This window comes from Spermophilus citellus (genome assembly GCF_964194105.1).
Source record: "Spermophilus citellus genome assembly, chromosome: 3".
NCBI classification, from domain to species: Eukaryota; Metazoa; Chordata; class Mammalia; order Rodentia; family Sciuridae; genus Spermophilus; species Spermophilus citellus.
In genome coordinates, this window is record NC_138184.1 from 30,038,095 (window position 1) to 30,051,516 (window position 13,422).

At 42.8% G+C, this 13,422-nt stretch overlaps 1 protein-coding gene across 1 annotated transcript in view; it reads left to right on the plus strand.

Moving 5' to 3' along the window:
* The window catches only part of GLB1 (galactosidase beta 1), a 93,125-nt gene extending 83,793 nt beyond the window's left edge, over window positions 1-9,332 (plus strand). Inside the window, exon 16 of the mRNA XM_081284384.1 lies at window positions 8,236-9,332. Coding sequence (XP_081140510.1) covers window positions 8,236-8,505 — 270 coding nt within the window. The 3' untranslated portion in view covers window positions 8,506-9,332. The remainder of the gene's footprint in view (window positions 1-8,235) is intronic.
* The last annotated feature ends 4,090 nt before the right edge of the window (window positions 9,333-13,422 follow it).

Genomic DNA, 13,422 nt, shown 5'->3' on the forward strand with positions numbered 1-13,422 from the left:
TCAATGCAATGCCAATCAAAATCCCAATGGCATTTCTTGTAGAAATAAAGCTATCATGAAATTCATATGGAAAAACAAAAGACCCAGAATAGCAAAAGCAATTCTAAGCAGGAAGTGTGAATCAGGAGGTATAGCGATACCAGACTTCAAACTATACTACAGAGCAATAGTAACAAAAACAGCATGGTACTGGTACCAAAACAGGCAGGTGGACCAATGGTACAGAATAGAGGACACAGAGACCAATCCACAAAATTACAACTTTCTTATATTTGATAAAGGGGCTAAAAGCATGCAATGGAGAAAGGATAGCATCTTCAACAAATGGTGCTGGGAAAACTGGAAATCCATATGCAACAAGATGAAGCTGAACCCCTTTCTCTCGCCATGCACAAAAGTTAATTCAAAATGGATCAAGGAGCTAGATATCAAATTAGAGACTCTGCGCCTGATAGAAGAAAAAGTTGGCTCCGATCTACATATTGTGGGGTCGGGCTCCAAATTCCTTAATAGGACGCCCATAGCCCAAGAGTTATATACAAGAATAAACAAATGGGACTTACTTAAACTAAAAAGTTTTTTCTCAGCAAGAGAAACAATAAGAGAGGTAAACAGGGAACCTACATCCTGGGAACAAATTTTTACTCCTCACACTTCAGATAGAGCCCTAATATCCAGAGTATACAAAGAACTCAAGAAATTAAACAATAAGATAACAAACAACCCTATCAACAAATGGGCCAAGGTCCTGAACAGACACTTCTCAGAGGAGGACATACAATCAATCAATAAGTATATGAAAAAATGCTCACCATCTCTAGCAGTCAGAGAAATGCAAATCAAAACCACCCTAAGATACCATCTCACTCCAGTAAGATTGGCAGCCATTATGAAGTCAAGTAACAATAAGTGCTGGCGAGGATGTGGGGAAAAAGGTACACTTGTACATTGCTGGTGGGACTGCAAATTGGTGCAGCCAATACAGAAAGCAGTATGGAGATTCCTAGGAAAGCTGGGAATGGAACCACCATTTGACCCAGCTATCACCCTTCTCGGTCTATTCCCTGAGGACCTTAAAAGAGCATACTATAGGGATACTGCCACATCAATGATCATAGCAGCACAATTCACAATAGCTAGACTTTGGAATCAACCTAGATGCCCTTCAATAGATGAATGGATTAAAAAACTGGCATTTATACACAATGGAGTATTACGCAGCACTAAAAAATGACAAAATCATGGATTTTGCAGGGAAATGGATGGCATTAGAGCAGATAATGCTAAGTGAAGCTAGCCAATCCTTAAAAAACAAATGCCAAATGTCTTCTTTGATATAAAGAGAGCAACTAAGATCAGAACACGGAAGAAGAGCATGAGGAAAAGACTAACATTAAACAGAGACGAGTGGGGTGGGAGAAAGGGAGAGAGAAGGGAAACTGTATGGAAATGGAAGGAGACCCTCATTGTTACACAAAATTACATATAAGAGTTTGTGAGGGGAAAGGGGAAAAAACAAGGGAGAGAATTAAACAACAGCAGATGGGGTAGAGAGGGAAAATGAGAGGGAAGGGGAGGGGGGATAGTAGGGGGTAGGAAAGGTAGCAGAATACGTGCTAGGCAAGTGCTCTGTCACTGAGCTACAGCCCCAGCCCTTATTTTTTTTATTTTAATATTTATTTTTTAGGTGTAGATGGACACAACACAATGCCTTTTATTTTTATGTGGTACTGAGGATTGAACCTGGGTCCCGCCCGTGCAAGGCAAGTGTTCTACCACTGAGCCACAAAATCCCAGCCCCCCACCCTTATTTTGAGACAGAATCTCATGAAATTGTCCAGGCTGACCTTGAAGTTACAATCCTCCTTCCTCATCTTCCCAAGTCTAGGATTACAGGCATGTAACACCATGCCTGGCTATCAATACTCTTTATATTACTAAATTTGGATATACTCTGACCCAGGAATTCTAACATTCTATTCTATCAGAAAGATGTGCATATGTGTCCCTAAGGTACATACAAGAATGTTCGTTTGGGTCATGCCATTTTTAATAGTCAAACTAGAAACAACCCAAATGCCTAGTTCTAACAGTAGAAGTAATAAGTAGATATTGGCATATTCTAGGCTAGGGGTGTAGCTCAGTGGTAGAGTGTTTGCCTTGCATATGTGAGGCCCTGGTTAGATCCCTCACACCATTTTTAAAAAGTTTTTTTGGTATATTCACACCATTGAATATCATACAACAATTAAAATCAGCACAGGACTATTCTAGGTAATCAGGTAGATACTAAAAACTACATAAGACATTTACAAACATTTACATGTAGTTTAAGAGTAGGCAAAACTAACCAATGGCAAGTAAAATCGGGATAGTGAACATTGCTGGAGAAGAGGTGGGAGATGGTGACTTCAAGGGGACAAAAGGGTTGTTTCTGGGTGCATATATATTATTTCTTGATCTCAGTGGTGGTTGTACAAGAATGTTTATTTGCTTTCAGCATTAAACAGTGAAATGACAACCTGCATTTTAAAAAATATTTTTTAGACATCGATAGGCCTTTATTCATTTATTTATATGCAGTTCTGAGAATCAAACCCAGTGCCTCACATGTACAGGCAAGCACTTTAGCACTGAGCCACAACCCTAGCTTATGCATTTCTTTTTTTTTTCTCTTTTCATATTTTTTATTGGTATTTATAGTTATACTTAATGATGGGATTTGTTACATATTTGTACTTACACAATATAATAATATAATAATTAACCAACTTCACTCCCCAGTACTTCTCCCACCCCTAGTCCTTTTTCTCCACTGATCTCTTTGACATTCATGCAATCCCTGCCAATTCCACCTTTCTTTTTCCTTTTTAGCTTCCACATATGAGAGAGAACATACAACCCTTGACCTTGAGTTTAGCTTATTTCACTTAACATAGTGGTATCTAGTTCCATCCATTTACCTGCAAATGACATTTCATTTTTCTTTATGACTGAGTAAAATTCTGTTGTGTATGTATACTACATTTTCTTCATCCATCCATTCATTGATGGACACCTAGGCTGGTTCTGTAGTTTAGCTACTGTGAATTATGCTGATATAAGTGGGTCTGCATGTGTCACTATAGTATGATGACTTTAATTCTTTAGAATAAATACCAAGGAGTAGCATAGCTGGGTCCCTGGAGGTTCCATGCCTAGCCTCTTGATGAATCTCCATACTGATTTCCATAGTGGTTTGTCTACTTTACAAACCACTGATGTCATTTATTGGCACAAAAATTATTCAGATACAACATGGTGTCTAGACGTGGCTACATCCTATACTTTGTGTATTTAGTCAAATATTTACTTTGCTCATAATTCTGCACACAACCTAGCCTGTCCCTCTGTGTTCAGCACTTCTGTGACAGCATTTATGTTTTGAACCCTTGCTTCAAACACAGCACATTCAGATCTCACTGAACACAGGGCCAGCCTGGGCCCCAATGTGTGGGGACTACCAGGCACCTACAAAGACTGCCCTCCTGGCAGTTCTGGTCTGGGTTAAGTGTGAGCTGCAGCAGCACTGGGTCAGGCAGAACACTGACCTGTCCTGGTTCATCCTGCACATGTTGCCACTGCTGTCCAGAGACGAGTGAAGTAAAGGGAGGAACTTCTGCTTCTTCATAGTCTAGGACCCTGATCCGTGTTCTCCACTGCCCCAGCCTTCTTGACCGTGCCGAGTCGCTGGACCCACCTTGAGAGGAGCGGCCAGGCCAACCTCTGTCAGCAGTGTTCCTCTTTCTCCACATCCTCTTCAGCACTTATTATTTTGTTCTTGATGGCTGCCATTCTGACTGGTGTGAGATGAAATCTCAGTGTAGTTTTGATTGGCATTTCCCTAATTGCTAATGATATTGAACATTTTTTTCATATATTTGTTGGTCATTTGTATTTCTTCTTCTGAGAAATGTCTCTTTAATTCATTTGCCCATTTATTAATTGGGTTATTGGGAAGGTTGGTGTTAATTTTTTTGAGTTCTTTATATAGTTTAGATATTGATCTTCTGACAGAAGAGAAGCTAACAAAGATTTTCTCCCATTCTGTAGGTTCTCTTCACATTCCTAATGGATTGTTTTGCTGTGCAGAAGCTTTTTAATTTGATGCCATCCCCCTTATTAACTCCTGGCATTATTTCTTGAGCTTTAGGTGTCCTTGGGTTTAATCTATCCCCAGTACTGAAAAAAGAAAAAAAATCAAGCTTTAGGGTCCTACTGAGAAAGTTGTTGCCTGTGCCGACATGCTGGAGAGTTGACTCTGTGTTTTCTTCTAGGGGTTACATAGTTTCTGGTCCAATTCCTACATCTTTGATCCATTTTGAGTTGATTTTTTTGTGCAAAGTTAGAAATAGGGGTCTACTTTCATTCTTCTCCATATGGATAATCAGTTTTCCCAGCACCCTTTGTCAAAAAGGCTATCTTTTTCTCCAGTGTGTTTTTGGCCTCTTTGTAAAGGATCAGATAATTATATCTGTGTAGGGTTGTCTCTGTGTCTGTACCATTGGTCTATGTGTCTGTTTTTATGCCAGTACCATTCAGTTTTTGTTACTATAGCTCTGTAGTACCATTTGAGGTCAGGTATTGTGATGCCTCCAACATGGCTTTTTTGGCTTAAATTTGCTTTGGCTATTCTGGCACTTTCATTCTTCCAAATGAATTTTAGGGTGGTCTTTTTATTCTGTGAAGAATGTCATTGGTATTTTTAAGGGGATTGCATTGAATCTGTATATTGCTTTTGGTAGTCTGGCCATTTTAATAATAATCTACCTATTCATGAACATGGGAGGACAGACTGCATTTTTCTGCATGCATGTTATGCTTCAGGCTTAAAGATAATAACAGTAGAATCTAATGAAATAAAAAAATGTGCAAGAGAAAATCAATGAAGTCAAAAGTTGGTTCCTGGAAAAAAAAAAAAATTAAAAAGCAACAGCAGCAGCAGCCATCTAGCAAGACTGATCAAGGAAAAAGCAGATGGCAAAACTAATCACTAATCTGGTAATAAGAAACTATATTACCAGACTTAAGAGGATACTGTGAATATGCTAAAAATTTGAAAAGATAGATGAAATTGAAAGTGTCCCACACCTAACAAAACTGACAAAGAAAAAAAAAAAACGGAAAAATCAAAATAAACTTATATTCATTAAAAGACTTGAATGTGTGATTTAAAAAAGAAATTCCTATAAAGGAAACACCCACATGCCTGTAATCCCTGGAACTTGAGCGGCTAGGGCAGGAGGATGGCAAGGTGGTGGCCAGCCTCAGCAACTTAGCAAGACCTTGCCTCAAACTTTTAAAAATGGGGCTGGGGTTGTGGCTCAGTGCTAGAGCACTCACCTAGCACATGTGAGGCTCTGGGTTTGATCCTCAGCACTACATAAAGATAAATAAATAAAATAAAGGTATTGTGTCCATCTACAACTTAAAAAAATAATAATAAATATTTTTTAAAAACTGGGGATGTACCTCAGTTGTAAAGCGCCCCTGGATTTAATCACTAGTAACAAATACCACCATCACTACTACTAAGAATAATATAAAAGAAACTCTAGGGCCAGATAGTTTTTTTCCCTACATCCCTAGCCCTTTTAATTTTTCATTGAGAGACAGGGCCTCATTAAATTGCTTAAACTGTCCTTGAACTTCTTAATATGTACCTCAGCTTTCTTAAGAACTAGGACTACATGTGGGTACCTCCCCACCTAGGTTAAATTTTAATTTTACCAAATATATGTATTAAAAATGGGAAAGGGGCTGAGGTGGTGGCTCAGTGGTAGAGCACCTGCCTAGCATGTGCAAGGCACTGGGTTGATTCTCAGCACTGCATATTAAAAAAATAAATAAGTAAAGGTCTATTGACAGCTAAAAAAAATTTTAAAAAATAAAGGGGGAAAATAAAATCAAACGTCTATATTTTTCATCTGAAATTTCTCCCCATTTCGGGGTTAAGTTTACATAGCTCTAAGATCCTTGAAGGAGGCACATGACTCTTTAACCCCCTGTCACTCACTTAGCAGTCATGATTGAGCCTGCTGTGAACTGGGCACAGTGATAACCAGTGGCAAACAGGAGGACAAGGAACCACTAAGCCACATCCCCATCCCGTTTTTCTGTTAGAGATTGGGTCTCCTTGAGTTGCTTAGGGCTCGCTAAATGGCTAAGGCTGGCTTTGAACTTGCGATCCTCCAGCCTCCACCTCCTAAACCACTGGGATTACACAGGTGCTCCACTTTTATATTTTGAGATGGGGTCTTGATAAGCTGCCCAAACTGGACTCAAACTTGCGATCCTGCTGCCACAGCCTCCCAAGTCACTGGGATGACCGGCATGTGCCACTGTGCCCTACCTGACGTGGCTTTGGTTGGGAACCTATCGTGAAGGCTGCAGTCCACACCATTCCTCATGTTCTGCTCTCAAAGCCCTCTCGCTAATCTGATTTTTGAAGACATCTTCCCCTTGACCACAAAAGTACGGTGGCACTGCTCTCTAATACTGCAAAACCAAGACCCTGACAGATTTTAAACTGATGAAAACTCGACAAGGCTGTTGGGGTATATTATCTTTTAGGATAGATGGAGGTAACATCCAGTGGTAAAAACAAGAGTAAAAGAGTTCTGAGAACTGTGAAACTGTCATCCTTTTTTCTATATGAGTTAATCCACCAGATGGGTGGTTTTCAATCTTGGGCCCCTTCAGTGGGCTGTGAGCACCCCGGGCTTCCATTCCAGATAAGTAAGGAGTGTCTCCAACTAGGTGTGCTTTCCCCAGCCAGGCCCTGCAGACCACCACATGTGCACGGTTTCTTTCTGTCACCATCCTCCCCATTTTACTGGTATGAAAAATGGAGTTGAAACTTGCCCCAGGTCTGACAGTTAGGAAGTGGCAGGACTAAGATATGAACCCAGAGGCTGGAGTAGTAGCTCAGTTGTGAGACACTGGGTTCGATTCTTGGCACCATGTATAAATAAATAAAGGTCCATTGACAACTAAAAAAATATTTTAAAAATATATATAGGAACCCAGGTAAGAAATTCAGAAGGAGTTAGAATAAAGGGGACACTGGGAGGCTAAAACATTTCCAAAGGTAAAGTGACTCTAGGGGGAACAACTGCAGTTGTGTCATAGCATGAAGGGGACCAGGGTGTCTCCGGCTGTATTTGGGCCACTGCGGGTATCACTTTCTTTCCTCCTTCATCCCATTCCCTCCACCCCCTTATTTTTCCCTCCCTCCTGTCTGTCAATCATCCTTCCTTCCTCTCCCGGATTTTGTTTTGCATAGGTATGCGACAACCCCCCCCCATACACCCACATACTTTCTTTGTAATAGAACATTCCACCTATTTAGCCACCTTCTATGAGCAAACCCTCGCCTGCACAGGGAGGCTATACAGATACACCAACCATGGTCCCTGCCCTGCAAAAGCTTTTCCTCCTCTTTCAGTGTTGTTACAGGAAGCAGTTCCCCTGCTCCCAGGAATTATCTTTGCAGCTTGTAGGATCGCCTCTGCTTCTTGCAAGGAACGTGAGGCCCATGCTCTGAGAGGGACCCAGCATTCATGATGATGCCCAACTGAATGGGCCCCTTTGACCTCCTTCCTCCAGACCTCATATCCATCTTGAGGAGCTGGTTGGGGGATGGCTCCTGAGACCTGCCTGTCTGAAGGCTGCAGGCCCTGGAGTCCCTTGCCCAAGGTGTGTGCACTGAATGTACAGCAGATCATGTGGCCGAGACCCGCCTCCAGGAGTGGAGAACAGAGAAGGAAAGCGCATCTCTAGGAGGAAGCAGCTCAGTGGATCTTTTCTGTGCAGAGGAAAGTCAGGGAGCGGCGGTGTGCAGAGCCGTAAACGCAGGACCCTGGGCCAGGACAGCAGTCAGACACCTGTGACTGCCTCACTGGGCTCCAGGACTGGCATTTGTCACTGCTGCATACGGTCAGGCAGACCAAGCCTCTGTTCTCCTGAAGGAGTAGGTGTCTGGGGTGAGACTTTATTATTCCTTCCCCTGTCCCAGTTATCCCAGCAGATGCTGGAACCAAGGCTAGCCTGGGCCTGGTTCTCAGCCCACCTCCCTTGGGGCACTTCTTGCCCCATTGCTGCTGGCTTCTGTCCATCAGGCTCCCATGCTCCTCAGGGCAGCCCGTACATCCTGGGTTGATGGTTTTGTGTGTCTCTGTCTCTCTCTCCTTCCAGGGGCAGGTGTGGATTAACGGCTTTAACCTTGGCCGCTATTGGCCAGCACAGGGCCCCCAGATGACATTGTTCGTGCCACGGCACATCCTAACAACCTCGGCCCCAAACAACATCACGGTGCTGGAACTAGAGCGAGCGCCCTGCAGCGGCTGTGGCCCAGGACTGTGTACCGTGGAGCTGGTGGACACGCCTGTTATCAACAGACCTGTGGCCAACAATTATTCCTTCTCGGAACTGCCTACTAAAGACTCGTGGCAAGACTATGAATGATGGTGACCCTTTGGGATTCTGGCCCCGCCACAGACCTCGGACCTTGTTATGCTGACATTCTCAGGAGAGTTGGTTTAGAAAATGAATTTAGGGGATGTGTTTTCACCTGAGGTCTCTTTGCAGCCACGCCGTGTCCATGCCCCACCCTCAGGGGCCACCTTGGATGTGTGAGGGACGTGACAGCAGTGATACCCAGACAGATCTGCAGAGTTGGATTGGAAGCATTGGAAGTATTCCTGATTTTGACTTTAATTTTAATTAAGAATCATGTTGTCTTTTTGCTAAATAAATTTATAATGAAGTATGATGAGCCTGGGTTTTTTTGTTTGGTTTCTGGTACTGGGAATTGAACCCAGGGGAACTTAACCATTGAGCCACATCCTCAGACTCTTTTTGTATTTTATTAGAGACAGGGTGTCACTGAGTTGCTTAGGGCCTTGCTAAGTTGCTGAGGCTGGCTTTGAACTCACGATCCTGTTTTTAATGTTCGGCAGGTATTAAGCTATGTGGTCTGACTTAAATCACAACTAGACACTTGAGTGGGCTGAAGAAGCCACTTCACTAGCTTGAGGATCAAAGGAACAGAAGAGAGTCTTGGTTTGATTTAATGGACAGTTGCTTTTCCGATCCTTATTTGACTTGCTTGTGAATTTCTGTGATATCTACTAGGCAACCTGTAAGTACAGCTCCAAACAGTTATGCAAACAACCTAAGCGATCAATGGTTGCCTGGTGTACTCGGTATGGTCCTTCTGTACAGTAGACAGTATTTAGCTGTGAAAATGGTGATGTAGCCAGGCGCGGTGGCTCACACCTGTAATCTAAGCAGCTCAGGAGATGGAGGCAGGAGGATCGTGAGTTCAAAGCCAGTCTCAGCAATTTAGTGAGACACTAAGCAACTCAGTGAGACCCTATCTCTAAATAAAATACTAAATAGAGCTGGAGATGTGGCTCAGTGGTCGAGTGCCCCTGAGTTTAATCCCTGGTACTTAAATATAGATCTGCATCACTTTTTTTATTTATATAAAAATCTCTTTCATATTGTATCAAGTGATCTCATTCTGCTTACCACAGTCTTGTGTACGTGCCGTGGACAGGCCTATACATGTGGGGGACACTGTTGTATTGTATGCCTGTCTGGACATGGGCAGTAGCTCTCAGTTATTATGTTTTCTTCCATGCATGCTTCTGAGCAGAGCATATGTTTAATTCACTTTCAGAAGATTGCTGAGGAATGTACCATCATCTTCCTGATTTCCCAGATCATACTGTGGTAAGTGGCAGAGACGGAGTTGGAATCTGGCTAGTCTAAGCACATGTTGCTTGTGTAATCCCCACCTATTCTGCATTGGAAAGGTTTGGCATCACATCAATGAAATGTTGATATGATTATCTCAGGACCATAGGCATTTGGGAGTAGTTCACTTTTTCTCATCTATATTTGCTTTTTTCTTGTTGTTGTTTTGTTTTTGTTTTTGATACCAGAGATTGAACTCAGGAGCACTTAACCACTGAGACACATCCCCAGCCCTTTTTTATATTTTATTTAGAGACAGGGTCTCGCTGAGTTGCTTAGGGCCTCTTCAAATTGCTGAGGCTGGCTTTAAATTCACAATCCTCCTGCCTCAGCCTCCCGAGCCACTGAGATTACAGATGTGTGCCACTGCTCCTGGCTTGTTCGAAGTTCTTTACAGAGAACATGGTTTTTGTAAAGGAGGGAGAAGGGAAGGATGTTTTGTGCTGGTCTACAACATTTTCATTGGCAGTGTGTTTTCCCTCTCTCATAGGCACAAATAAGAACTACCTGGGATTCAACAGAGGATTTTAAAACTCTGGGTGAGCCAGCTGCAGGAGGTATATATGGGTTGAGACCAACAGACTAGACCCTAATTTTTAAACTCAGCCTCTTTCTCTAGAGGTCGGCACCATTTGATGTTTGGATGTGGTCCACGAGGTGAAGGAGGAGCTCCATGGATCCACAGCCTCATTACCCTTCCACTGTTAAATGACTGAAAACATAAAGCCATTCCCCAGGACTGGCCAAACACTGGTAAGTTTTGGAAAGAAATGTGAGGCTGTTCCTTTAAAAGCATATGTATTTAATAAATTGCACTTCCTCAAAGACCAGCACAGAGTCCCTAGACGTCGGGCAGTGGAGAGGAGTGACCTCACTGGATGGTGCACTTGCCTCATACTTGATCATCTGATCTTCAGGACCACACTGTAAGGTAGGTAGCAGCAAACCTGTTTACAGGTGTGAACATTTAAAACTTCAGCACAGAACAGTTGGTTCTAAACCTCATCTATCTCCCTCCAAAAAACCAGAGTATTTTCACTTGTCGCTGAGAGACTCTTATGGGGTTCCATCCCTTCCCCCTTCTAGGGTTCCATCCCTTGCCCGGAAGTTTCTGGAATCTTCAAGCATACATAGTACCACCCTGGACCCTACTCAACCCATCCTCCTCCTTCTGTCGCCTCTCATGGGCATTGCTTTTGCTATCTACAATGTCTTTTGTGTGTGTGTGTGTGTGTGTGTGTGTGGTGCTGGGGATTGAACCCAAGGCCTTATGCATGCCTGGTCAGCACTCTACCAACTGAGCTATATCCCCAGCCCCTACCATGTCATTCTTACAAGTAAGATGTGCCTTCCGTCATTCCTAATTTCTCTGAATAACCTTGTTTTGGATCTGTCTGTCCATGAATTGATGATTTAAAAGTTAATTCTATATATGAGTGTTATCTCTGAAAATAAGGGCAACTGTATTACCTGCTATTTAGACTTCTTAGATTGAATCTATCATAAAGCAGACTTGAGTATTCCAGGTTTTCTGAGCAGGCCTGTGCTAACCTAGCCAGACCATTGATGGTCTCTGAAGTTTACCACATTCTCCATCACCCTTCCAGTGAACCATTGTGATCTGGGTTTATATGCAGCCCACATTTATATGACCTGCAGAATATCCCGATTTAAACAGTTTGATTGATATGGAGTGTACATGCCATAAAACTCGTCTAGATTTAGGGGCAATTTCATGAGTTTTACCAAATTTATGCAGCTGTGCCACCATCACCAAATTAAAAGACTTCCTTCACCCCAGAAAGTTCTCTCCTGCCTATAATCAATGTTCACTCCCACCTCTACTGCTAGGCAATGTTTAGCCTGTTTTCTGACCCTGAAGGGATGCCTTTCTTAGAAATTTCTTAGCCAGGTGTGGTAGCACTTACCTGTAATCCCAGTGGCTCAGGAGGCTGAGGCAGGAGGATCACAAGTACAAAGCCAGCCTCAGGAATTTAGTGAGACCCTGTCTCCAAATAAAATATACAAAGGATCTGGGGATATGGCTCAGTGGCTAAACACCCCTAAATTCAATCCCTGGTACCAAAAAAAAAAAAAAAAGAAAAAATTCTTGTAACTGGGATCACAGGGTATCATCTTCTTTGTCAGGCTTCTTTCCTTTATCATAAATGTGTTTGAGGTTTATCCATGGTGTAGCATGTACATTGCCATATACATATACAATAGAATATGCACCATGTTTTGTGTGCCTGGTTGTCAACTGATAAACATTTGAATTGTTTCCAGGTTTTGTTTTGTTTTGGTACCAGGGATTGAACTCGGGGGCACTCGACCACTGAGCCACATTCCCAGCCCTATTTTGTATTTTACTTAGAGACAGGGCCTCACTGAGTTGCTTAGCGCCTTGCTTTTGCTGAGGCTGCCTCAGCCTCCCTAGCCACTGGGATTACAGGCATGCACCACTGCACCCAGCTGGTTCCAGTTTTAAACTATTATGAATAATGCTGGTATAGATATTCTTGTTCAATTCTTTGTTCATATGTTTAACTTTTTAAGAACTCAAGCAAATTCAGGACACCTTTCTTAAGGCCAGTTTAGTGATGAGGAAAAGGCACAGTTACCCTTAAAATTACCAGAGTTATGGCTCCTTCTGTCTTCTCTCCCTTCCCTTCTCTACCTCAGGCTATACAGTGTGTTTTTTCTTCCTCTGTCAATCTGTCCATCTTTGTTTCTTAGTAAATCCAGTTTATTCAGAATGAAAATTGTTGAACACTAATCTGAGGTTGGGTTTTTTTCATTGTTTTCCCCAACAAGCAATATGTCTTATGTCAATTGACACAAATAGGAAATGATCTTGTGTGGTCTTTGTTTCTCCCCTTTATGAAAAAAAAAAAAAGTCATTTTCTGAAATCACTTTTAGTCAATGTGAAGGATCTATCTGTCTGTGGTTGAATACATGGCTAGTAGGGACCAGTAGCTCATGCAAAATCAGGTCACTGTCCAAGTGGTGGGAGCAAGGTGACTGACTTTAAGCCTGGCCCCTGCTCCTGGTCTGCCTAAGCAACACCCCCTCAGCCACCCCTTGTCTTAACGGCCTTTCAGTTGTCTGTAAATGCCCAGTGAGGATTCTGAACCAGTCCCGCTTCAGACAGTTGCCCTGCCTGCATTCTCACATGTGAGAGAGCCTCCCATGAGCTGAAGTCCCCCAAAGCTCCCAAACCAGCTGCATTGTCTCCTAGTGTGAAACAAGATAGGCTTTGGGAACAGAAACCCTGGTTCATGTTCGCACTCACAACTGTCGGCCCAATCACAGGAAAGTGATTCACTTGTAAGTTTCAATTTCCTCTTTTTTTGGCGGGGAGGAGTACCGGAACTCAAGGGCACTCGACCACTGAGCCACATCCCCAGTGCTATTTTGTATTTTATTTAGAGACAGGGTCTCACTGAGTTGCTTAATGCCTTGCTTTTGCTGAGGCTGGCTTTGAACTCTCTATCCTCCTGCCTCAGCCTCCCAAACTGCTGGGATTACAGGTGCATGCCACCTTGCCCAACTTCAGTTTCTGCTTAAGCGAATGCAGGCTGTGGAGTAGCCTAGTGCAAGAGGACTTGTGTAGGATGTGT